A 27,296-nucleotide genomic window follows, 5' to 3' on the forward strand; every position below is an offset into this window, starting at 1 on the left:
TTACTCGACCCCAGATTTAAAAAGAAAAATAAATGGAAAGGGGGGGGGGTTCCATACCCCAAGTGCCTGTGTATAGACTGTGCCGCATTCAATGGTCCTATTGTGAAATTGATTTCAAATTCAGTCAAAACTAACACCGGATCACATGCATGATATTTACATGTATTCCTTAACATTGATAGTTTAGAAAGATTTTCGGTTGTGGGAAGAAAAAAAAGGAAAGAAAAGATTATAAGGAGCTTAGAAAACAGTGTGTTCAATCTTGAGCGGATGAATTTGAGAAGCCGAATTTTTTACGTACGCGTGTGTAAGGTAACTCTTTGGTTGAAAGAAGTTATGAAAGTACACAGAGAAAATTCTAATTAAAATTACACTAGCCAGTAGCCTGACTAGGAATAGGATTAGAGAAGATACAGAAAATATAGATTTACACTGAAGGGAATAATCGATAACAAAGAACTCCAAGATACATCCAAATTTTAAGGCAAGTTAATTTAAGTTTGTTAAACATATTTCTTGAAACTGTCAGTTCGACAGGTTTGACAGACAGACTGAGACTGTCACTAGTGTCACAGGTACTTGGGTCTTGGTTTATACAGTGATTTTTCTACATTTTTTAAAAGGGGCCTGGGCCTTTACAATTGGGAAATATCATCGACATTTGTGCCAACTTGGGAAAAATCAATAAGATTGTAGTTAACTTTAATTTACAGGTAAAATGACATATACAAGTAATTTTAACACCATTTATTCAATTTATTGCTGATAAAATAACAAATTAGACACAGTTCTACATGTACATTAAATTTTATAACTTTCTTTTTTTTAATCTTTGAATTTGTCAATGATTGTCTTTATTTTTCATCATGGTTTTATTTTGGGAAAAAAGCAAATTAAATTGGGAAAAACTTGGTAATTTTTGACAGGGGAAAGGGTCGATATTCGGACCTAAATTTGGTGTAGAAAAATCACTGTTATAAATATGTATGTACCTTATTGATATGTAAAAAAAAGTACTTTTTTTACATATCAATAAGGTACATACATATTTATAAACCAAGACCCAAGTACCTGTGACTAGTGTCAGGAAAATGACAATTAGGCCTATTGAATAATTTTTCAAAGGGAAATTTTCATATAATGTTAGACACTTGAGAAAATCATTGCAAAAAATATGTTTTCTTAAATTCATTTCTTTGTCACTATGCATGCTTTATATGTATCTGACAGAATAATACAGCTGAGTATATTACTATGTAAAATTGAATTCCCTAGAAAAAAAGCAAATATCAAATACCCCCCCCCCCCCCCCCCCAAAAAAAAAAAAAAGTGTAGAAAAGTAGAGGACATAAAGAAAATTGGTATGTGATTCATAAGACAGGCACTAGAAGTTATACAGGTCCAGCACAATCTCTTGATTTAGCTATGTAGCTTTATTAAACTATTCGGAATAGCTTGATTTAGCTATTTTACCATACTTTTTTCTTAAATGTGTTATTTTCTCAGCATGTACAAAAAGTCGCACCTCGGTGCAGTGATAATATTCAACCTTGAACTCTACTGAAAATAATGCATGTAAAAATCACTCTTCAAATTGCATCTCCTAAAGAGACTTTGTACTCAAAGTTCTAAATGTATTTGGGCTATATAAAGCAAGTGAAACGGTTACTTCTTCAGTGAAATGATAAAGGAGGCCAATTATGGTCAACAAAATAATTGATTGGTAATAATTCAGTACGATGAGAAGCAATCATACTTATTCCGCCTCAACGCACACAAGGTAGGGTACAGTTACTGAAACAATGGAAATTCATCTTTTGCTTAAAAGTATTCAAAAGTTGCAATGTTAGAACTATCTTTGATTTCGGTTGGTGTTTTCATAGCCCATAGTACATATATGCATAGTCAAATATTTGCGACTTTTTGTTTATTTTTTACAAAAAAAGTTTTTGTGAAAAACTGCATAGAAATAGCTTTATCAAGCTATTTTGAATAGCTTAATAAAGCTATATAGCTATTTCAAGCTATATATCTAAATCAAGAGATTGTGCTGGACCTGTTATAGTTTAAATATTGAATACGTGAATTTACATGTATATAACCATTTTAAATACAGCGATATACTCAATATTTACAATAACTTCCAGTGCATTTGATTCAAAACATTTCACATTAACAACAAACCATTTGAACAATTTATTGATTGGACATGCCCATTGAGATGATTCATAATTCTGAACATAGAACATTCTGTACTTATAGATCTTTGTTTGGACCAGGGTTTTTTTAGGGGTTGTAGGGGGCCTGTAATAGGCCCCATTCCTAATCACAGGCACTTAACGTTTTTAACCTTTCTTTCCATAAATAAAAAATCCCCCATACTATAGTTATTATTATAGTATGGGGGATTTTTTATTTATGGAAAGAAAGGTTAAAAACGTCTAGCGCCTGTGTTCCCAATGGTAAAAAGTGTGTGTTTTTCCCAATTTCATGAAAGAAAATTCCCAAAAGATGATTTGAAGCATGTCATTAAAGTCAAATAATTCTAAATAATATAGAAAGAATAGCAATTACAAGTTAACTGATTTTCAATAAGATTTATTGAATGTAAATAAGTCAATAAATGCCTTGCAAGTAAGGAAATGGCTATTATTTGAATTTTTTCTAGAAAAATGTGAATTATGATATTTTTCCCAATTTTAACTAAATGTTGCTAATTTTTCCCAAATGGAAAGGCCCAGGCCCTTGATTTTAAGACTTAAAAAAAACCCCTGTGGACTAACAATGTCTTGAATGTCTAACAGTATTAAGCTAATTTCCAAAACTCGGGCATTGCAATGTAAAGTCTAGCCTGATCATACTACATGCTTTTGTTTCTAATTCATTTGTTCCTGATTAATGGTGCACCTACATTACTTGAAACCTACTTTTTATGATTGGTAGATATAAATAATTCTGCTCCCCACAAATTTTGTCCATAAAGTGAAGCATCACTAATTAGGGCTGTGTCAATATATCGAATATTCAATACGTATCGATTTTCAGGAATGTATCATATCGAAAAAATAACTTCCAATACGTATCGGACAGGCAGTTTTCCTTATAATGCTGTTAAAAAGTTGGGAATTTCAGTTACCAAAGATTATTTTTAACTGTTTTGAATTAAAACTGGTCAATAATGAAATAAACATTAAGGAGATAGCATATCTTAAATAACTATTACAAAATACATAGACAACTATATTTTAACATGTTATGTTAGACTCACCCAGTTTTTATGAAATTTATGCATTAAATGTCATTTACAAGACATTTGTGAAAGACTTAATAAATAATCCAATATATCGCATATCGCTTTAAAAAATATCGTATCGTATCGAAATATTTTGCTCAATACACAGCCCTATCACTAATATGTTGACGGTGCGACCCTTGGGGCGAGCGCATTGTTCACTTAATTTTAAGATCATTCAAACCGCACGAGACATTTGGAACGTCTAGACTGTGATGTCACATGACGTTGTATGTTAGCTGCATTTCCATAAAGGAAGTTTGAAGTGCAAACATTTTAACAAAGAACGTTTAATCTACTATCTGTATGCATTATCTATTAAATTAAGGTGAGTTTATTTTTTTGTGAATTTTTAGTTGTTCTTACCGCGCGAACGAAGTTAGCAGTGAGAACAACAAGCGATGCATTGTGGGTACAGAATTACTGCGGAAAAAATTCTATTGAATGAATGTGCAGTAGTCCGAATTTTCTCTTCACCCAGGCGTTGTCGTTAGAGCTCGCAGTGACGAGCGGCACTTTGCGCTGCTCGCTATAAATGGTGTCCAGAATAACAATTCTTGACTGTACTTGTTCTAAATCTGATTTTTGTTGTTACAGGTGTTATAATGTGCTGATCCCTAATGTCACTGGTAGGTTACAATTGCAGAATTCTAGTTTAAGATCTAGTTTAACATATATCCCAAATTTGTCCATCTATGCTAAAAGCTGATTACACTTGAATTTTGATATAAAATAAGTTGAAAATTAAGCCTTTGTTAGAATAGTAAATAAACATAGATATTTATGATGAAGCTAAATTACACTGACAAATATCCTCACAATGTCAGAGTGCTGAGTCCACTTGTGGCTGTGGGACCCCTGAAAAACTTCATCTGATTTTTTATAGGCTGACTGCAGCCATTCCTTTAGGGAAATTACAAGTCATAATTGTTTTTCTTATATCTCGAACAATCAAATGAAGCCTTTCAGTGACAAACAACCTGTGACAGGTGCATTTCTGTTTACTTTTGATGGCAACTTATGAAAGCCTCAATTTGATTGGTGCTTCTCAATAAGGGAAGCCATTTGAATAAAACTGAATTAAGTTTGTCAGGGGTCCCATTGCCATGAGTGGACTTGAGACTCCTGATGGTGTGAGGATGACTGAAAAATAGCATTGTAAATTACATTCAATTGTAATAAGTTGAAAAAGAATTTTTTTGTCAGAATAAGCATAGATATCACATTTAATAGTGAAATCTATTTACACTAACATTGCTTTGTAATGTTACAGAACTGTGCCTCCTGCACTAAGCCTAGGACACTCGACTCTGGTGGAAATGCTCCCTATTACAAACCAATGAATGTGGTAAGTGTATATTGCACACATTTAACCAATCATCTTGCTAATAAATAATGTTTACTTTAGAAATGACAATCATTAATCCACTTTATTATTATAACACCAGAATTTACAAATACAGTGGAAGGAAATTTTCTGAGCTAAATAGTCTTTGATTCCTGCAGAATTATACTCAAGATTACGTTCTATCCCCTGTAGCAATAATTGCAATGTTTACAAAATTTGATGATGTTATATATTCAGAATAAATCCTTCCAAAATTCTACTAGAATGTTTCCCTATAAAAAAGTTTTTGTCTTTGAAAGTTGATGAATAGGCCTAATCTTTATTCATCTCATTCTCATTTTCTCTCTCACAAACCCCTTTTTTTAAGTCCGAAAGAGTTTTTAAAAAAAATATTTAGCTATTAGTTCCTCTGTGTATTTTCAATGTCATCTGAGATCTGTTTGTGAGTCTAACAAATCAATTCAGACATCTTTTTAATTAATACTTATAATTCAAATAATAATTTGTTAATATTTCAGATAATCTACTAATATAATTAGCAAAAACATCCCTTAGTAAAGGGCGAACATGTATAAGGTAATATAAGGATAAACAATGCATGATTCTGTAGTAATATTGTCAACATGTGCTAATGTTTCACTCCTCTTAATAGTAGCATATTAATTTCAATCTATGTTTGTAAATTCAGTCACATCTAACTTCATCCATATTTTGTTCTAATGCTTGTTGTGTCTCATCAGACAGAATCATTCTTTCTTAACAATCGAATATCTTTTTATTTGTTGTTAAAATTATGTTTATTCCATTTTTCTCAATTTGGTTATAAGAATGATCAGTGGTATTCACTTTATAAATCAGAGTATGTCTGTCTGTCTGTCTGTCTGTCTGTCTGTCTGTTTTTGAGGATATTGTTTGCATGACATCTATATTTGTCAGCCGTAAATTTTCTGTTTTATAAGGGAGTCTCTTTGCTTTCTGTATCTTGCTGGAAAGTGTCAATAAATGTGGTGTACTTTCTCAGTCTTTGTAAGCTTTTATTGTCTCTTAAATGATTAATTAAATCGTTGGTCATGTTCTGGTAATATAGACTCCAGTAAGGGGGACAACTCCTCAGTCCTGCTGCAAATGTACTGCATTTTACTCTTTTCATCAAACAATATTATTGATCTGCAACCAAGTCAATTTCCCCATCTCATCATACAAGTTCTGAATCTTCAAAGGCTTTACATTTCTCTTCTTCATGCTCTCATAGATTGTTAAAATAAGTACCGGTACATATAGTAAACTTTATGAAGAGGAATTGCATTGGAAGCAGCTATGGATCAAGAGTAATGAACTCTTACTCAGTTTCTTTCGTAGTACATGTATACAATCTAAATACTAATTAGAATAAGTAGTTGAAAATTGTTTTAGTATTAGTAATACTTATAGTGTCATTTTGATCGATATACAATGTACCACTACCTAGGTAATAGCTATTTCACATTAACAAATAGAATATTGCAGGAAGTATCTTTTTACCTTGTTGTTAATTTTGCTTTCTTTGTCAGCAGATAATGTGGTGGTAGAACTGTAGGTGTTGATGCTGGAATTTTTAAAATAGTTCTTTAAAAAATGAGTCCAGTAAGAATTTATTTTGGTAACTATATTTTAGAATTTTGATCAGGCTCTTGAAATTCATAATGGTAAGCATATGATTTTGGTTTTACAACTTTTTTTCTGATATAATGAAAAGGAAAATTCATCTTTTGAAAAATCCCCCGCTGACACTTCTGTTTTTCATTTTTTTTTTTTTCGTTTTTGTTTCATCGGAAAAATTTTATATTGTTTCCATTCATAGTTATGTTGTTTGAGGGACAATTTTACTTTTAAATTTTTTTTATTTTGTTTCTGTTCATATAGAAGCACACCCATTTCTTCCCTGAAGAAAAGAATAATTTGCACTTTTTATTAATTTACATGTCCAGAGCCATCCAAGTTAAATAGTTGATTTCATATTATTTGATATTTTTAAAAAAGAAATCTCTGTATACTATTGAAAATAAAGATTGTAGTTTGTTAAATAAAGTCACACATTTGGTGAAAAAATCACAAAATTTGAGGAAAATTTTGATGAATTATATATCAGTTTTCCAAATGTCTATTTTATAATGCTTAAGGGTGTGAGGGGCTAAACTGGTTGAAATTTGGAAAGTATGCATCTTTTTTTTCAGGCATCAAAGCAAGGCTCACAAAGCTTTGGCAGTCAGGACAGTGATAATTTAAGAGTACCAATAACATGGCAGCCAGACGTCACACAGTATCAACTCCACAATGTCATAGGTGTGTCTGCTTAAGTGTCAACTTACTGTAAAAGTGATTAAATTGAAAGGTTGAAAGTTTGACGATTTTGGTATTTTAGAAAAATGGGTAATGGTAATTTGACGATCTATTAGTAATTTAACAATGCTCTTTAACAGGATTGTGAAAATGAGTGGCATCTTTGATGATTATTAGAAATTTGTCAATTTCATCATCATGTTCACATCGTCAGTTTCACTTTTACAGTACCTTTTTCGAGCTATTTTTAAAAAATGCATAATGTTCAAAGTAAAGAGCTATATATATATATATATATATATATATATATATATATATATATATATATATATATATATATATATATATATATATATATATATAGTTGAATTTTGGCATCTGGAATACATGTATCATCTCAAATACCATGGATGTGTTGAAGTGAATTGGAATTTCCAACCTTTTTTCGTTTATGAATTTTCACCTCAGAATATTAAATCCTTCAATATCCCTCAGTTTTTCTTTAGCCCCATTGAATTCAGATAACAAGGTTTGACTGTATGTTTATTTACATGAAAACAGGTAGAGGAACATTTGGCTCTATTACGGTTCATCTTGCCCAACACCTCCTGAGCGGGAAAAGTGTGGCTATCAAACGGATCAATATTGAAAAGAGTCCTGTGGAATTCAAAGTTTTTCAGGTAAAGGGGTGAAAAAAATAGCAAAATTATATATTCATGCAGAGTAAAATCATCATGGTTTACAGCATTATCTTTTGAACTAAAAGAAGAATAGGCAGTAATGGCCACTAACTGCGTCTTTTGAGAAGTCGTGCAATAAAAACGTAGATTTCAAAACAAGTATTTTTGTTAGCTATAAGGCCCATAGGAAATGGGGGAGCCCCCTCTCCCCACAATTATTTTGCCACTATATATTTTAAAATAGAAAACAAGGCTAATTTATAGTTGTGCCTCCTCAAATGGAAGAAAAACACACAACTCGAATAAAAAATCTTACTTCCTATGTAGCTTGTAACAAGAGATTTGATTGGTTTGTAAGCTGGGTGTAAATTTCTGTACACCTGACTTGAGCCAGTGGTAAATAACATGACGTCACAATGCATAGTTTCTCTATCACAAAAAGCAAATGAAATGATGTCACGATGCATTGTCGCATGTAGTAAATCAATAGTTTGAAACACCATTGTTTGGACTTGAGTTTACAAAGAATTTATTTGGGTACATAGGAAATAAATTTGTTATCCAGGTCCAGTCAAGGTTTTACGGGGATTTATCACAGGTTGTATTCTGAGGCCGAAGGGTATATGGAACAAAACCCAGGCTAAATCCCCATTCACCCTTGACTGAACCTGGAAAACTAATAATATCCAACCACAAAACAATGGAGATCCCATATATACTGAGATTTAGCCTTGGCAAGGGTATAAAAACACATACATGTACGGAGTTCAATAAAATATCATATCTAACCACAAACTATGGAAGATTCTTTTTATCACATGTTACACAAACCTATTACATGTTTTACACTGTTTTATAAATGTAAATCCACAATATTTGAATTGATCAAATTCATGCAAAAACCACTGTGATATCACAACCGTGGATATGAAAACAATATCCTATGAGCTACTGTGGAATCATTAAAATTAGTGGGGGCCAGTTATTGTGGATTTCTTAAATTTGACAGGTTCGTTGGGACATATATTATTTTTGTATTCTCTTATACCTACAGAAGGAAATATGACTTTGTAACCATAAATTTTGAAATCGTGGAGGATGTTAATTCATAGATGAGAGTTACCCAAGAATTCCAAGAAAATTGAGCCACCATGAAATCTAATGATTCCACAGTATATCCACTGTATAAAGGAGTAAATGTGCAATAAAATATTCTATACAATAGAAAACTAAGCTTATTTTTGATTGTGCACCCTCAAAAATAATGTTGACCCTTTTTTTTTTGCATGTTAAGATTTTCTGTAAGTCGTCTGTTTAAGATTAATGTACTGGTATTGGAACTTTGTACATGTATTTATTACATCAAGAAGATTTGCAGTTTCATACAGGTTCCACATAAAATAATGGAAGAAACCATGAATTTCTTGGGAGCAGTATATTACAAAGGACAATTTATCAGCAAAAATATGTACATTAAAACACGCTTATAGCAAACACGCTTATAATGAATTGATGCATATAGCGAAGTTATTTTCATTCTCCTGGCTTTAAAATATAAACTAAACGGATTTAACAAAATATGTTTACAAATCGTCCATCCCCGGGAAGTCGTGTTTTACTGTATTTGGCTGTGATTCATCATGTTGATTTAATGTCGTTTCTCTTTTTCAGGATGAAGTGATTCTCTGTAGACAGATGAACCATGAAAACATAGTGAAGTACCACTCTACATTTGTTAATGATAAAGAACTATGGATTGTATTACCTTTACTGGGATATGGTGAGAGGGCTACAAATATTTTCATGTTAAAGAGGACCTGTCAAACTATTCCCTCTAAAACTGTACCTTGTTGTCAAATTAATATGTACAATGAAATTCACAGATTATCCATAAGCCATTTAAATAAAACAAAGACACATATACTGGTACATGTAATGGTCAATTTCTACAGTTGTTCCAAGTTTTGTAAAGATAGCACAAATCATTCAAATCCATTTCTTTGGTATGGCAGATGGATTGGAATTGCAAAAATTGTAAATGTAGAATCATGAAAATTTTGGGCTGTAGTAATTGCCTGTTATACAAGTTATGTGATACTTTGTATTGAGATATTTAGGTTAAGTTTAATTGCTGTTTTGACAGGGTCTGCTAGAGATGTCCTGCATGCCTACTTTAAGACAGGTCTACCCGAGACAGCCATTGCCTACATACTAAGAGATGTAGTGAGTGCTTTAGACTATCTTCACAATCGAGGAATAATTCACAGGTAACTGATATGGAAATATAAACTATACAGTTAAACATTGATACCTCCCAACCATGATATATTGAATTTATGGGATGTGTGAAAGTAAGTGGATTGTCCTGACCTTATTTGAGATTCAGATTGATGTGTTTAACATCTCATCGTAGGTATTCCGTAGGTCTAATATGTTTGGGAAATCAAGGTTGGATTGTATTTTGATTTTATTTGTAATTAACTTAAAATTTGGAATTAAAAACCTCAGTTTTCCTATAGAAGTATTGATTTAATTCAATGCTTTCATCTCATGTACAAAATTATGTAATTTGCTAATACACATATTTTGCATTGAATAATTTGCTCATATGTCTATCACAATCTAACATGTTCTTTGTAAAACAGATAATTGAAAAGAAATTGGTTATTAATTTGAGATTGAAAGAGGAAAAGTTTTTCTAAATTTGAATTTTCATTTGCCTATTTTCAGGAGTGTAAGAGCTAGTCATATTTTGATTGGAGGTAACGGTAACGTGTGTTTAGCAGGACTACGCAGTGCTTATCACTTAATTTACCATGGCAAGAAATGGTCTCGTGTCTATGACTACCCTAATGCCTGTAATGGTGATCTACAATGGCTTAGCCCAGAAATTCTAGAACAGGTGAATTTTGAAAAGAATCATAATTATTATACTTTTAGCTTACCTGAGCGAAAGGCATAGGTGTTTAGTGTCTAATTTTCTGACTATCTGTCTTGTGTTATGAATATTTTTTCACATTTTTATCCTCTGCCCCAGAGCCACTGAACCAGTTTTGTCATGCATTATTCTTGGCAAATGAGAATTAAATTTGTAAAATTAAAAAAAAAGTTAAAGACCATGCCTTCTTTAAAGGGAGGTAATTAAGACATGGCAAAAATATGCTACTTTCATTTAAGAAATGTTATCCCATAGATAAACTAACATAACAAACTTTTGTATATATTTATTTAAATGACATGAATTTATATTGAACATTGGTAAACAAATTAATGCTGAATATTCATTTGCAAATTTAAGCTATATGAATTACCATGAGTTACCTTATTCTTGTAGAATTTGTCAGGATATGATACGAAATCTGATATATACAGTTTTGGGATCACCAGTTGGGAACTGGCCAATGGTTATCCTCCTTTTGAGGATATGCCTGTCACTCAGGTAAATATAAGTAAAGTCTTTTATCATTGAAATTAGAGGTGTCCTGGATTTCCACCTAAAGAGGATGGTGCAAACATTTTTTTTTTGTAAAGGAGAAAAGAGAAGAAAAATGGTACATATATGTGGAAAAAATATTGAGTGTTTTCTTGGATTTTGATATTAAATATCACTTTTAAAATTGGTTCAAAATGCATTCATTTCAAATATTTTATTTACAGATTGCACATTTTTTTTTAGTCCAAAAATTTTTGGGGCAATTTAGGAGTGGATATATCATATGTGCATCCCTCCTAAATCTGCCAGTGGACACCAACTTGAAAAATTGAGCTCTAAAGAACTGCAAACGTCCAGATGCATGATTTTGTCTCTACACTTTGTACTGTTGTATTAGCTAAATAAAAATTTGATATGGAGTGGGAATATTTTGAGGACGATTCTAAGACTTTCCTAATGTATGCACATATTTTACAGATGTTGTTGGAAAAGGTGAATGGTACAAAACCTATGTTACCAGACTGTACCACAATAGGGGAGCTTACAGGGGAGGAGGAAGGTCAGAAATTGATGCTTTAACCCACCCATTCTTTACTTAATTCTATAAATGTTCCCTCTCTATTCGATTGAAATTCTTTGATCTGCTCATATAGATCTCTATGCAAATAATAGTGGTCAATGTGAATAAGTCACATTTCAATTGGATTTTTACGACTTCTTGTATGATGAATTCCTTCACTTGTAGATTGAATTATATTCAAATCTTTTTGCTCCTTGCTTAGAGAAATGAAGTACAATCTTAAGGTTCATCGATACTCTCATAAGAGAGATAACTCTTAATGACATAAATATCTATTATTCCTTTATAAAGACAAGTTGAAATGTCTTTTTTGTCCAATTTTGCCCAGCAAGCTATGCTATAATTGTTTGTATTTTACTTAACAAATAAATTTCTTTTGGTAAATCATAAGAGTTAAAGAAACATTTTATATGAGTGAGCAGAGGGTTTATGAACCTTAATGTTTGATGATCTCTTTGGTTTATGCAGATCAGCACAATGCCAACATGGAGAATGGAGGTATTGATATTGTGGCCATTGCAAAGGCTCGCAAGTTTTCATCCTATTTTCACAGTTTGTTGGACAGGTGTTTAGAGAAAAACCCTCAATGTCGGTAAGAAAGTTACCTGACAGTAACTCTTCAACTACAGAATATTTGATTGAAGAAATTTACATAGCCTTTACCCTTTGATTATTTCTTTATGGTTACATTCATGATTATGAATAATTGTCATTTCATTAATGAAATAGTACAGGCTTACCTGATGCTACTTGAATAAAGTTAAATATTTATCGTGTAGTAGGACAAACCCCAGATAAAATGGAATGAAAAGTAGGACAAATGCTTCTGTATTTGTCTATATTTGTACTATACCTATGTATGTAGGTGATTTTTTTCTTGTTAAATAGACCTACAGCTGAGGGTCTTCTGACGGACTCCATGTTTAAACAATTGAAGAGGAAATCAACAGAGGCCCTGCCAAACCTCTTACAACCCCTCACTCCTATCAAACTGGCTAATTTAACCAGCGTTACAACAGAGGGTAAGCAAATCAACTGGCTAACAACCCCTCACTCCTATCAGACTGGCTAATTTAGCCAGCGTTACAGAGGGTAAGCAAATCAAACTGGCTAATTAAGCCAGTATTACAGAAAGTTAAGCAAATCAAACTAGCAAACTTAGCCAGTGTTACAAATGATTAGCAAATCCAACTCACTAAATTGGCATGCAGAGGGTAGGCATATCAAAATGGTTAATTTTACAAGTGTTATAGAGGGTAAGCAATTCAAACTGGCTAACAACCCCTCACTCCTATCAAACTGGCTAATTTAGACAGCGTACAGAGGGCAAGCAAATCAAACTGGCCAATTTAGACAGTGTACAAAGGGTAAGCAAATCAAATTTTCTAATTTAGGCAGTGTACAGAGGATAGCAAATCAAACTGGCTAATTTAGACAGTGTACAGAGGGCAAGCAAATCAAACTTGCTAATTTAGAAAGTGTACAGAGGATAGGCAAATCAAACTGGCTAATTTAGACAGTGTACAGAGGGTAAGCAAATCAAACTGGCTAATTTAGACAGTGTACAAAGGGTAAGCAAATCAAACTGGCTGATTTAGACAGTGTACAGAGGGCAAGCAAATCAAACTTGCTAATTTAGACAGTGTACAGAGGGTAAGCAAATCAAACTGGCTGATTTAGACAGTGTGCAGAGGGTAGGCAAATCAAATTTTCTAATTTAGACAGTGTACAGAGGATAGGCAAATCAAACTGGCTAATTTAGACAGTGTACAAAGGGGAGCCAAATGAAACTGGCTAAATTAGACAGTGTACAGAGGGTAAGCAAATCAAACTGGCTGATTTAGACAGTGTGCAGAGTAGGGCTGTAACGGTTCCAAAATTTTTCGGGTCAGGTCGGTTCTGTAAATTTTCGGTTCGGTTTCGGGTTTTTCGGGTCGGGTATTTACATCTATTTTAAACCTTAATTTCATGAATTTAACGTGAAAAATCTTTATTTGTAGCAATAAATTTACATTGAAAACTAGTCTTAACCATGCGAACATCTAGACATCGGTGATTTGGCCTACTATTAGCCACAACCTGACCATTCCTGCTTGTTTTGATAATTATCTAATACTTCCGTGACAAGTGTTTTGTCATGGAATGAAGTAGATTTCAGTTGTGATGTTTATTTATCACTGTTATCGTCATCATTCCTTTGATTTCGACGCCATTTTTTGTATTAAACAGACTCTAATATATAAACCAGACCCCAACCGAAATCCGGAAAAATGGAACCGGAACCGAACCGAACAACTTGGACAGCGGTTCTCGGTTATTTCGGGTACTCATGACAGCCCTAGTGCAGAGGGTAGGCAAATCAAAGAACTATATATGGTAAGGGCGTATTCCTGCCCCCATAATAGTCAAATTTTGAAAATCTCTTGAAATGAGAAAAAGTGCATATATTGTATTAATAATCAAAATTAAGACAATATATTATGAAATTGGAAAAATTAGCTGGCTTTTCTTGTCTCTGTGACGTCACAAACTATTTGGATTTCCGTTATTTTTAAAATAGAGGCCAAAATGCACAGAGTTTGTTCAATTTTGACTATAGCATTTATAGAGCGCAAGCTTGCTCAGGTATCATATTCACATATTTCATTGATATTATCATTCTACACATTATATCAAAAGATCTAGTCTGAGCAGACCTGCGCTCGATAATTTCCAATCAAAATACCGACGTAAAATACGCTATTTTCTCTCAAAATCATTGCAATTTGGAATTTTCGTCATTTTATTGACGTCATATCTAACTAATGATGTCATAGTTGATAAAAATATTTAATGCTTTGAAGACTGCAAATATCCACCTGGTTTAGAACATAATTAAAGATTTCTCCATCAAAGTTTTATTTTGGGGGCAGATACTGGCCACTACAGAATATAGTCCTTTTCTAATTTAGACAGTGTACAGAGGATAGGCAAATCAAACTGGCTAATTTAGACAGTGTACAAAGGGGAGCCAAATGAAACTGGCTAAATTAGATAGTGTGCAGAGGGCAAGCAAATCAAACTGGCCAATTTAGACAGTGTACAAAGGGTAAGCAAATCAAATTTTCTAATTTAGACAGTGTACAGAGGATAGGCAAATCAAACTGGCTAATTTAGACAGTGTACAAAGGGGAGCCAAATGAAACTGGCTAAATTAGATAGTGTGCAGAGGGCAAGCAAATCAAACTGGCCAATTTAGACAGTGTACAAAGGGTAAGCAAATCAAATTTTCTAATTTAGACAGTGTAAAGAGGATAGGCAAATCAAACTGGCTGATTTAGACAGTGTACAGAGGGTAAGCAAATCAAATTTTCTAATTTAGACAGTGTACAGAGGGCAAGCAAATCAAACTGGCTGATTTAGACAGTGTACAGAGGGCAAGCAAATCAAACTTGCTAATTTAGACAGTGTACAGAGGGTAAGCAAATCAAACTGGCTGATTTAGACAGTGTGCAGAGGGTAGGCAAATCAAATTTTCTAATTTAGACAGTGTACAGAGGATAGGCAAATCAAACTGGCTAATTTAGACAGTGTACAAAGGGGAGCCAAATGAAACTGGCTAAATTAGACAGTGTACAGAGGGTAAGCAAATCAAACTGGCTGATTTAGACAGTGTACAGAGGGTAAGCAAATCAAACTGGTTGATTTAGACAGTGTACAGAGGGTACGCAAATCAAATTTTCTAATTTAGACAGTGTACAGAGGATAGGCAAATCAAACTGGCTGATTTAGACAGTGTACAAAGGGGAGCCAAATGAAACTGGCTAAATTAGACAGTGTACAGAGGGTAAGCAAATCAAACTGGCTAATTTAGACAGTGTACAAAGGGTAAGCAAATCAAACTGGCTGATTTAGACAGTGTACAGAGGGCAAGCAAATCAAACTTGCTAATTTAGACAGTGTACAGAGGGTAAGCAAATCAAACTGGCTGATTTAGACAGTGTGCAGAGGGTAGGCAAATCAAATTTTCTAATTTAGACAGTGTACAGAGGATAGGCAAATCAAACTGGCTAATTTAGACAGTGTACAAAGGGGAGCCAAATGAAACTGGCTAAATTAGACAGTGTACAGAGGGTAAGCAAATCAAACTGGCTGATTTAGACAGTGTGCAGAGTAGGGCTGTACTGGTTCCAAAATTTTTCGGGTCAGGTCGGTTCTGTAAATTTTCGGTTCGGTTTCAGGTTTTTCGGGTCGGGTATTTACATCTATTTTAAACCTTAATTTCATGAATTTAACGTGAAAAATCTTTATTTGTAACAATAAATTTACATTGAAAACTAGTCTTAACCATGCGAACGTCTAGACATCGGTGATTTGGCCTACTATTAGCCACAACCTGACCATTCCTGCTTGTTTTGATAATTATCTAATACTTCCGTGACAAGTGTTTTGTCATGGAATGAAGTAGATTTCAGTTGTGATGTTTATTTATCACTGTTATCGTCATCATTCCTTTGATTTCGACGCCATTTTTTGTATTAAACAGACTCTAATATATAAACCAGACCCGAACCGAAATCCGGAAAAATGGAACCGGAACCGAACCGAACAACTTGGACCGCGGTTCTCGGTTATTTCGGGTACTCATGACAGCCCTAGTGCAGAGGGTAGGCAAATCAAATTTTCTAATTTAGACAGTGTACAGAGGATAGGCAAATCAAACTGGCTAATTTAGACAGTGTACAAAGGGGAGCCAAATGAAACTGGCTAAATTAGATAGTGTGCAGAGGGCAAGCAAATCAAACTGGCCAATTTAGACAGTGTACAAAGGGTAAGCAAATCAAATTTTCTAATTTAGACAGTGTACAGAGGATAGGCAAATCAAACTGGCTAATTTAGACAGTGTACAAAGGGGAGCCAAATGAAACTGGCTAAATTAGATAGTGTGCAGAGGGCAAGCAAATCAAACTGGCCAATTTAGACAGTGTACAAAGGGTAAGCAAATCAAATTTTCTAATTTAGACAGTGTAAAGAGGATAGGCAAATCAAACTGGCTGATTTAGACAGTGTACAGAGGATAAGCAAATCAAATTTTCTAATTTAGACAGTGTACAGAGGGCAAGCAAATCAAACTGGCTGATTTAGACAGTGTACAGAGGGCAAGCAAATCAAACTTGCTAATTTAGACAGTGTACAGAGGGTAAGCAAATCAAACTGGCTGATTTAGACAGTGTGCAGAGGGTAGGCAAATCAAATTTTCTAATTTAGACAGTGTACAGAGGATAGGCAAATCAAACTGGCTAATTTAGACAGTGTACAAAGGGGAGCCAAATGAAACTGGCTAAATTAGACAGCGTACAGAGGGTAAGCAAATCAAACTGGCTGATTTAGACAGTGTACAGAGGGTAAGCAAATCAAACTGGTTGATTTAGACAGTGTACAGAGGGTACGCAAATCAAATTTTCTAATTTAGACAGTGTACAGAGGATAGGCAAATCAAACTGGCTGATTTAGACAGTGTACAAAGGGGAGCCAAATGAAACTGGCTAAATTAGACAGTGTACAGAGGGTAAGCAAATCAAACTGGCTAATTTAGACAGTGTACAAAGGGTAAGCAAATCAAACTGGCTGATTTAGACAGTGTACAGAGGGCAAGCAAATCAAACTTGCTAATTTAGACAGTGTACAGAGGGTAAGCAAATCAAACTGGCTGATTTAGACAGTGTGCAGAGGGTAGGCAAATCAAATTTTCTAATTTAGACAGTGTACAGAGGATAGGCAAATCAAACTGGCTAATTTAGACAGTGTACAAAGGGGAGCCAAATGAAACTGGCTAAATTAGACAGTGTACAGAGGGTAAGCAAATCAAACTGGCTGATTTAGACAGTGTGCAGAGTAGGGCTGTACTGGTTCCAAAATTTTTCGGGTCAGGTCGGTTCTGTAAATTTTCGGTTCGGTTTCGGGTTTTTCGGGTCGGGTATTTACATCTATTTTAAACCTTAATTTCATGAATTTAACGTGAAAAATCTTTATTTGTAACAATAAATTTACATTGAAAACTAGTCTTAACCATGCGAACGTCTAGACATCGGTGATTTGGCCTACTATTAGCCACAACCTGACCATTCCTGCTTGTTTTGATAATTATCTAATACTTCCGTGACAAGTGTTTTGTCATGGAATGAAGTAGATTTCAGTTGTGATGTTTATTTATCACTGTTATCGTCATCATTCCTTTGATTTCGACGCCATTTTTTGTATTAAACAGACTCTAATATATAAACCAGACCCGAACCGAAATCCGGAAAAATGGAACCGGAACCGAACCGAACAACTTGGACCGCGGTTCTCGGTTATTTCGGGTACTCATGACAGCCCTAGTGCAGAGGGTAGGCAAATCAAATTTTCTAATTTAGACAGTGTACAGAGGATAGGCAAATCAAACTGGCTAATTTAGACAGTGTACAAAGGGGAGCCAAATGAAACTGGCTAAATTAGATAGTGTGCAGAGGGCAAGCAAATCAAACTGGCCAATTTAGACAGTGTACAAAGGGTAAGCAAATCAAATTTTCTAATTTAGACAGTGTACAGAGGATAGGCAAATCAAACTGGCTAATTTAGACAGTGTACAAAGGGGAGCCAAATGAAACTGGCTAAATTAGATAGTGTGCAAAGGGCAAGCAAATCAAACTGGCCAATTTAGACAGTGTACAAAGGGTAAGCAAATCAAATTTTCTAATTTAGACAGTGTACAGAGGATAGGCAAATCAAACTGGCTGATTTAGACAGTGTACAGAGGGTAAGCAAATCAAATTTTCTAATTTTGACAGTGTACAGAGGGCAAGCAAATCAAACTGGCTGATTTAGACAGTGTACAGAGGGCAAGCAAATCAAACTTGCTAATTTAGACAGTGTACAGAGGGTAAGCAAATCAAACTGGCTGATTTAGACAGTGTGCAGAGGGTAGGCAAATCAAATTTTCTAATTTAGACAGTGTACAGAGGATAGGCAAATCAAACTGGCTAATTTAGACAGTGTACAAAGGGGAGCCAAATGAAACTGGCTAAATTAGACAGTGTACAGAGGGTAAGCAAATCAAACTGGCTGATTTAGACAGTGTACAGAGGGTAAGCAAATCAAACTGGTTGATTTAGACAGTGTACAGAGGGTACGCAAATCAAATTTTCTAATTTAGACAGTGTACAGAGGATAGGCAAATCAAACTGGCTGATTTAGACAGTGTACAAAGGGGAGCCAAATGAAACTGGCTAAATTAGACAGTGTACAGAGGGTAAGCAAATCAAACTGGCTGATTTAGACAGTGTACAGAGGGTAGGCAAATCAAACTGGCCAACTTAAAACCATTGTTACAGAGGATAAGCAAATTCACAGAAAATGCTTTCAATTCTCCTTGTAAAAAATCGTTGAGTTCTGAGTTCAGAATGAAAAAGGGCTGGTGTGTGGGTGTTTGGAGGGGGGGATGCTCTCCAGATTTATAGGTTAATCAATTATGTCCCTCCTCCCCCTTTAAAATGAAAAAAAATGAAATTCATTAGCATCTTTTCTTGCAGATGAAGCAGCAGATTCTTTGGTTGAAGACATGGAGCAAGTGAATTTAGTCGGTGAATGGGACTTCTAGATGTCATAATCGTGCAGCATCGTGATGTTTGTTAGTGAAACTGTTTTGTTTGAATTTATTAACTGCAATTTTGTTATATTAAGATAAATCATTTTAAGGAAAATTGACATGAATTTCCAGTGCTTTTATTTATCATCTGAATGGAGTTCACTGTTAATGAGAATGCTCAAATACATATTGTATGTTAAACCATTTAATTTTTTTTTATATACAATCTATAAGAACATATTTTTTACAATTATTTTGATAGAAAACATTTAATAGAAGGAAGCATGTCTTAAAGCTGAACTTGCTTTTGAAGAATACAGGTTTGACTATCATAAGGATCCAGTAACACAAAGATGTGGAATTAACTTGACTTGTCTCCAAATTAATCTTAAGATCAATATTAAGGTCAAAAATACAATTACCAGAAGTATCATTAACAGACATTCTTGCAACAGTCTAGTGTATATACGTACATGTATGCAGATTAGTCAGTTGATATCTCAAAAAGAAAATAACATGAAATTGAGGGATACATTGCAAGAAAGCTTTATTATTAAAGTAAGCCAAGTAAATTGCATGGTAAGAAAAGACTTCACAATATTAGCTACACATATTTTCTAAATTTCAGTACTGTTCAAGTAAAAGTAAAGTCCATTCTGTTTTATTGCAGTAACTCCTTTGTCAAATTACTGTTGAATCCCTAATTTTTTTTTTTTTTTTGGGGGGGGGGGGGTCAATTTGCTTTAAGTTTGTTAGTAGCCCCAATCTGATTAAAATCAGATCCTCGATGCTCCTTTTTTAACGATATGTCGGTTACGGTCGTAAGCAACATATCGTTAAAAAAGGAGCATCGAGGATCTGATTTTAATCAGATTGTTGGTAGCCCTTACCCTGGAATGTATAACCTCAACAAATATTGAAATGTAGGTGATGCTTTCATAAGATGTCTGATCATGAAATTATCTCCTTTATACAAAAGCAATTCAAGAGAAATGTCCCCTTAAATTGCACCGAAGTACAGTTTTTTAGCTAACTTTTTTGCCTAACTGAATGCTGTAGGCCTGTTTTCTGTTTTGCTTTTTCTATTAATTCAAACCTCTTCAAGAAAATAATATAGCCAAAGGTACATTTGGTGTATAAAGCTACATTCTGTGCCTGTCGATGAAATGAAATTATCTATTCAAAAATAAAGTGTCATCCCTTTTGTAGACCATCTTATTTAACTGTCACGTGACCCTCACCATCCCCCCATGACCTGCTTCATCATACGTCTGAGGCCCTCCTCCTGGAAGCCCTTGTTTGTAGCTGAAACATAAAACCACTGATCCATTAATTATAAAGTGTATTTAAATAAATATTAAAGGTTTTCAGGAGAGTGTGAGTTTAATACAGGAAATAGTTTATTTAATTTTTTGCTTACAGATGAAATTATTTTAAAAAACTGACTGAAAAAATTAGTTCGTCTGATCATTTTGTAATTTTTGAAATCCCTTTTGCGACCAGAGTTATTTGAACAATCAACTCCTCATTTAAAAAAAAGAAAACAGAATCTTTGAAGATAAAAACTTGCCAAACAATGCTCCTGTGTATCCGTAACCGTCCCAGCAGCCGTAGGGGTTGAGGGTGATAGGACTAACCTGGGGGTACAGGATGATGATGTCATTTATCTCCCCTACCTCATTATAACCCCCATGCTTGACATAGTCCTCATTAATGTAATGTCTGTCAGATAGAATTAAAGTTACAATAATTCGGTAATTTTTCAAATAAGATTTTTAAAGATAAATATTTATCCATTTTAGCATGTCTATGAATAATGATCAATGCATTGGCCGTTAATAATCTTCTCTCTACATACATTGGACATGACCAGAATTCTAATTATTTAAATCCACAATACCTGCCCATTGCACAACCATGCAAAGCGACATGGAGTTTACATTCTGAAATAGAAACATGAAGCTCTTATACAGATATATAAAATGTACACATGTAAAAATATAAGATTTTATGTAGATGTGTACTTGATCAGTTCAGTTATAATAAAACGAATTAAAGCCCATGGGTTCCAGTGCTTACATTAACTGCAATTCTGTTCATATAGTTTACTTAAGTATCTTGATGTGAAAAGGTTTACTTCTACAATCATGTTAAAATATCTTTCTTCCCTTCAAATTCTTCATTATATGGCATCAAATTATATATTTGGGATACTACGTGCATACGCATTTATTGAGGTGGGGTTATGGATGTATTTTTGGAAGTACACCTCCTATTCATTAGCATTAATTATGTAGAGTAATTATGTAGAGTAATATACGACAACTGACTGTGGGACTTGTCCAGACATCTTGATGGTATATAAATATATCCCGTGTTATCTAAGCTGTATGTTATTGGAGGCGCAGCAAAAAATGCAGCCTGGTCAAACTTCCTCAGCTGTATAGGAAAAGAACGACATGTATTAAAGAGTCCTTCAAGCAATCAAATACTTTAGATTTACGTTCCCAAATTAATTGTTTAGAATCATTATAATACCCTTCACGTGAAGTCTGATTTTAGAATCCTTAAACAAAGTTAAACATATGATTTTAAACACTAGTGTGAGGAAAAAATGTTTAAAAAAAAAGAAAGTAAAAATAATTTCAGCAAAAAATGCTTACCTCTCCAGCCGCAGTCGTATTTTGCGATGGCCTCTGAAATTTATATTACTTATTCTTAAAAAAGGAATATAGTATATATACACGTTTGCCAAAATACATAAGATGAAATGTACTCACTCTTAAGTGGCCCCCATAGATAAAGTTTAGGATTTCGAACGCTCCGTTATATCCACAGTTGTTCAGGAAGTTGGTTTTTGACAGAACTGTGCAGGGTCCACCTATTTTATCCGTTGGCTACAAAACATGTTTCATATATAATTTGATAAAACAACCAAGTATCTCACTGCGAGACTTTTAACGAGGCCGAGTCAAATTCGCAAATTATTGACAATGGATGAAGAAATGTAGGAAATTAGGATCTAAATAGGATCGATGTCTTGCTCTACTTAATCTTCAAGCTCCATGTGGACTCGGTGCTAAAAAGAATAATTAATCTTTTTCTGAGCGCAAGAGGTTAGATATACCCACAATTATTTGATAACAAGTCATTTATGAGTTTAAACAGAGAAGTTGACTTTAGTAATTAAAATGCTTAAGAGAGTTCAGGACCTTTAGAACTCTGTGTTAGGTTCCGCTGTATAAGCATCTTGGTTTTGTTTTGTTTGTTTTTTTTTTTTTAAACAAAACTGTCGAATAAGAAATTCCCAGTGCTCTATTTTAAAGCCGCTTACCCCGCCCTACACGACCGCACAGCTTTGGTCATTTACCGATATCTGTGTATGTAAAGCAAATTTACAGGGTGTACTGTTTGATAAAGAAGATGGGCGAACAGGAGAGCAAAATGCCTATTGTGTGTCAAACAAGAAAGTGAAAAATTATATCTTAAGTATGACAAAATTTTCTTTGAAATTTCATTTAACAGTAACATATACTTTACCTAAAATCTCCACAATTTGCAACAAAGATTGAAATTATTCGTCAATGAAATCGCATATACACACCAAACAGGGCAAAAATGATCATTTTTCCTACTATATAATATCATAATTTTTCCATATGAGTGGGTCTTCGCTCCATTTGTTTTGGGTTTTTTTTTAAATAAAAGTTAATACTCAAAGTATGCGTAAAACTATTCATATTTTGATTTAAAAAAAAACAAACAAAAAAAAAACAAGAAGCAAAGACCCACTATCCCCTAAAAAATTGCACTTTTATTACACAACATTTGTATCTTTCCGAGAAATATTTATATAGAGTCCATTTAGTCAAGGGTCATTTCACAAACGTGATTTAAATGCCGCTGTTTGTCATGAGATGTGTAAGCATAGTGGTAGCTTGTTAGTCTCAAAGAAAAAAAAGGTACTCAGAATTTTATTGCTTGGGTTCTAACCTCAAGAATAAGATATATTTTTTTGAATCATAGAATGATTTTTGCTTAAAGAATTTTCCGCAGAAAAGTTTTGTTTGTTATAATTTCATACCTTTCAATATTAAGTACTTTACTCTAAATACTAAATTCACACATTGAATATGACTTTCATACATTTTGAAGCTATAGGCATTTTGCCAGCCTTGTTCACCCATCTTCTTTATCTTATAACAATGACATTCTGTAATACAACAAAAACTTAAAAAAGAATCCATACCATGCAATGTTCAGTGTGCATATTAAAGACCTTCTTGATATTGTGGCTGTCATGGATGAAATGCTCGTAAAAACGTGCGATGTTTGGACCGTTGCCTAATAAATTTTATAAATGCAAGATTACAATTCCGTCTTAAATTTTTCAACAACAATATGCGTTTTATTAGTATGTACACTTCTTCAATCTTAAGTACATGTAAATATTTAAAAGTTATCAAGATACTTATGTTATACACTGTAGATGCCAGTTTTGGGTGGAAATGTAAGATTGTAATTTAAAAAAAAATACACTGCATTCTCCATATTTATGTCGAATGTTTGTTCACCTGATTTGTATATTCTATATCACAATATTACATGTAAGTCTCTGTTATACTTGTGCGCGTGGGAAAAAAAAGAATTTTAACATGGAGTCACAACGGAAATGACGTAGAACGATCCATGTTTGTTTCTTTTCCATACCTGGATGTACAACTGAGTCCTCTATTCCGTTAAAGATGAATACTTTGTCATGGCGCATATGGTACGTGGCGTCCACATTACCAAACAGTGCCCCGGATGAGACCAGAGCTTCAAATGTGTACACGGATTCTAGGGACGGCGTCTTCATACAGGTTGCCAATCCAGCCAGAGTACCACCCGAACACGCAAAAGGCACTGGAGTAAATCAATATTGAATAGCATGCGGTGTGTCCAAAAATAATAATAAACCATTGGAACACTTCAAAAGCACCAAAGAGAAGAAAAAAAACCCCAGAGAAATACAATGCAGTAAGAAATCTAGAATTTATGGCAATTCTATTCGAAAAAATCCTTTACACTGCAAATCGCATCAATGCCACATAGTCGCACATCATAGCAAACTGTTGTGCACCATATACCATTTCTAAATCTTTCATGACAATACATATATTTTCACTATACTGACCTCCCGCTACTATGCCAACTCCCATTATCCTACTGGAGTAGATGACGTGAAGTTGTGACGCCATGATGGCTCCAGACGACACCCCGGACACAGAGAGACTGGAACGGTCTACATTGTAGGTTTCTGGGAGAAACGGCAAATCAAAAATTCATATTTCAAGATCTTCTAATTAATCGTTTAGATTTTTTTCAAATTCAGAAAAATTGTTGAAGACCATTCAATTGAATTCAAAATGAATATAAAGAAAAAAGATTGTTTTCGAACGCCTCTTGTAAAAATCAAAATAAAAGAGCAAAGAACATGGGCATTTCGAGCCTTTTGTTCAGTAAAATATAATTATATGTACACACCAAGCGGGGGATCAACTGCAAACACAAGGCTGATACTCAACAATAAACATTTAAACCATGCTTTGTTCATAATGGAAAGTCGCAGATTCAGTTGGTGACTGAAACGAATGGCCTAATAGTAACAGATAAGGAATAATAATGCAAGGACATGAGTACTGATATCATGATAGCATATTATATAGTGATAAAATAATGTCCTTAAATAGGAACAAAATAAAGTAAAAATAGAAAAAGCAAACAAATAGAAACAAATACATACGTATATGTTCATTATTCACTTGCTTTCATTTTTCTATGTAAGTGAGTAAAATGACCAGAATGACCTGATCGGGGGGCGGGGGTCCGGATCCCCCCCCCCCGGAATTTGCAGAGTTATTAAAAGTATATACTGAAGCAAATTAAGAATGATTTTGGACCCCCCTCCCCCTAGAAAACGTGGACCACAATACCATCACCACGAAATAGGTTTTTTTTACGTTTGGGAATGGGGTTAAGGTTTCTTTTTTTGGATTGGAAATTTTTTGGACTGGAAAAAAATTTCTGGATCCGCGCCTGAATCATAATGTACAGATTATTGAATGATAATGGATTGTTCATTAGAGAATTCTTTCTCTTGTACGTTTTTTTACAAACGAAAAACATCTAATAATCACATACACAATATGAACTCAGTAGCAGATCCAGAATCCTTGAAGAGGGTTGGGGCAACCAGTTGGGGGTGGGGGAAGGGGTCCAAGCCCTCCGGAGCTCTCGGGTTTAAGAAGTTTTATGGAACAGTTTTTGATTTATTTTAGCTATACCTTATGTATAAGTAATACAATTTCTCACAAAAAATGATATATTATTAAATCTCGTGTATATTTTGTTGTAAATTTTGCATTTACCTCCCCCATAGTAAATTCAAAAATCACAACATGATACACAGATTAGGGGGTGGGGGTGGGTGGGCCACCTGCCCCCTCTAAATCCGCAAATGCAGGTTACATGCAACGAAATAAGTCAGTTTAAAATTCAGTTATGTCTCCACTTTGTTTGAATTAATTTATATTTATTATTTAAAAATTTCTTTCCGTATGAAAAAAAAATTAAGGTTTAAGATATTGCTGGGCAGACATTTCTGAAAAGTTTTAGTGCAAATTGCCTCCAATTGAACACTGATAACATGTACTCCTGTTGAAGGATTGAAGCATAGTATTGAACTTTTGAACGAAATAGTTAAAAGCAATATACATGTAATAGAACACATTGAAACTCAGATTAAAAACGCCAGAGAAGGGGACAAAGTCATGAGGTTATGACAAAGAAATGTTGTGGTTGTTAATAAAATGCTGCATTGTTTATTTTAAAAAAATCCATTTTATTTAACTGTTCACGTGAATATACAAATTTTCTAGCAACATTTACTTTGACAAATATAGGGTGTGTGGGCAACCTTCTTTTCAAACCCGCCATTTACATGAACATATACTCATAACTTTACTAAAAAAGGTGCTTAATATAATGTTTATTTTCATTGAAAAAAAAACGATAACAGTAGTTTTTAACATTTAATTCCCATTAAATCAATAGATATCTCATGGAATCTATCTTTTTAATTAATTAAAGAAAAAAATATATATAAAAAGTCTGAAAAATAGTTAAAAATCGAACAATAAAGGAGTATACGATGACAAACAATTATTATATACAAGCATTTAGCGCTAATGATTCGACTAAAAAAAATTAAGAATTTAATGATTACTTTGTCCAAGTAAAATATCTTACAGAAAAAAATAGAACAAAGCATATATTTAAGAAGGACAATTTTAATTGTGTTGGACGAATGGACAGATTTTATTGTTTTGTAGATGTATTTTCATTTTTATCTATCCATTTTATTTTGTTTGTATATTTCATAGTTTACAAAAATTAAGATACTGAGAAATAAGCTCTTATTCAAAGTCATTTTTTAATCAGTAATAAGCTTTCAAAAACAGAGTTAGGACTTCTTCAATGTAAAATCAGGTTAGAATTACCTAAAAAAAAAAAAAAAAAAAAAAAAAAAAGCTTATGTAAAGAAATTTGCAAAGATTTCTGGTAAAGTTGACTTGTTATCAAAAAAGATAAATATATTTCCTCCTTAGCCTTCCATAAAACATGTCAGATCTAGAAAATCCTCCCAGATACTTCACAGACACCCCATGTAACCTCATTTGGAGTAGTTAAAAGTCGCATGACTTTTAAAGTTTTATATCTATGTAAGTATACATGTTCTTCTATGCGTATAATGAGAAACGTAAATAAAACCCCTGTTGTTAAGGGGAAAGCCTGCATCAATGACTCGATTATCAGCAGTTCCTGTACATTATATTAGGAATGGCTATTTTTCCAAACGACTCATCAACACGCCCCTTTGTTTAATGTCACACGCGAGACGGAGTAAAATTGCCGTCACAATGGCCTTGTTTAATTTACAAACTCCAACTTTTATTGCACTTGAAAGATACGATATGGGTTTCGTTGTAAAATTTTC

At 33.7% G+C, this 27,296-nt stretch overlaps 2 protein-coding genes across 3 annotated transcripts; one reads left to right on the forward strand and one right to left on the reverse strand.

Annotated features, from left to right (window-relative positions):
* Nucleotides 1-430: 430 nt before the first annotated feature.
* On the forward strand, nucleotides 431-19,377 carry LOC133186678 (STE20-related kinase adapter protein alpha-like). Of its 2 annotated transcripts, none has more exons than XM_061321928.1 (13): nucleotides 431-484; nucleotides 3,890-3,921; nucleotides 4,566-4,640; nucleotides 6,854-6,962; nucleotides 7,521-7,639; nucleotides 9,311-9,419; nucleotides 9,783-9,906; nucleotides 10,370-10,541; nucleotides 10,974-11,078; nucleotides 11,550-11,631; nucleotides 12,121-12,244; nucleotides 12,541-12,674; nucleotides 19,203-19,377. In XM_061321928.1, the coding sequence occupies exons 2-13, from the start codon at nucleotides 3,913-3,915 to the stop codon at nucleotides 19,268-19,270; spliced, it is 1,230 nt and encodes a 409-aa protein (XP_061177912.1). In that variant the 5' UTR covers nucleotides 431-484; nucleotides 3,890-3,912; the 3' UTR covers nucleotides 19,271-19,377. The 2 variants fall into 2 exon arrangements, with proteins under 2 accessions (XP_061177912.1, XP_061177913.1); XM_061321929.1 differs by lacking the exon at nucleotides 431-484 and adding an exon at nucleotides 5,159-5,216 and having other exon boundaries at nucleotides 3,889-3,921.
* Nucleotides 19,378-21,547: 2,170 nt separating this feature from the next.
* On the reverse strand, nucleotides 21,548-24,826 carry LOC133187036 (poly(3-hydroxybutyrate) depolymerase-like). The gene is made up of 7 exons (XM_061322407.1): nucleotides 24,785-24,826; nucleotides 24,435-24,557; nucleotides 23,969-24,163; nucleotides 23,508-23,602; nucleotides 22,039-22,155; nucleotides 21,922-21,954; nucleotides 21,548-21,697 (listed from the first exon to the last, which is right to left on the reverse strand). Exons 2-7 carry the CDS (start codon nucleotides 24,496-24,498, stop codon nucleotides 21,548-21,550), a joined length of 654 nt encoding a protein of 217 aa, XP_061178391.1. The 5' UTR covers nucleotides 24,499-24,557; nucleotides 24,785-24,826.
* Nucleotides 24,827-27,296: the final 2,470 nt, after the last annotated feature.

The sequence above is a fragment of the Saccostrea echinata genome, unplaced genomic scaffold (genome assembly GCF_033153115.1).
Source record: "Saccostrea echinata isolate AGI-Se365-2 ecotype Australia unplaced genomic scaffold, CSIRO_AGI_Sech_v1 ptg000014l, whole genome shotgun sequence".
Taxonomy (NCBI): Eukaryota; Metazoa; Mollusca; class Bivalvia; order Ostreida; family Ostreidae; genus Saccostrea; species Saccostrea echinata.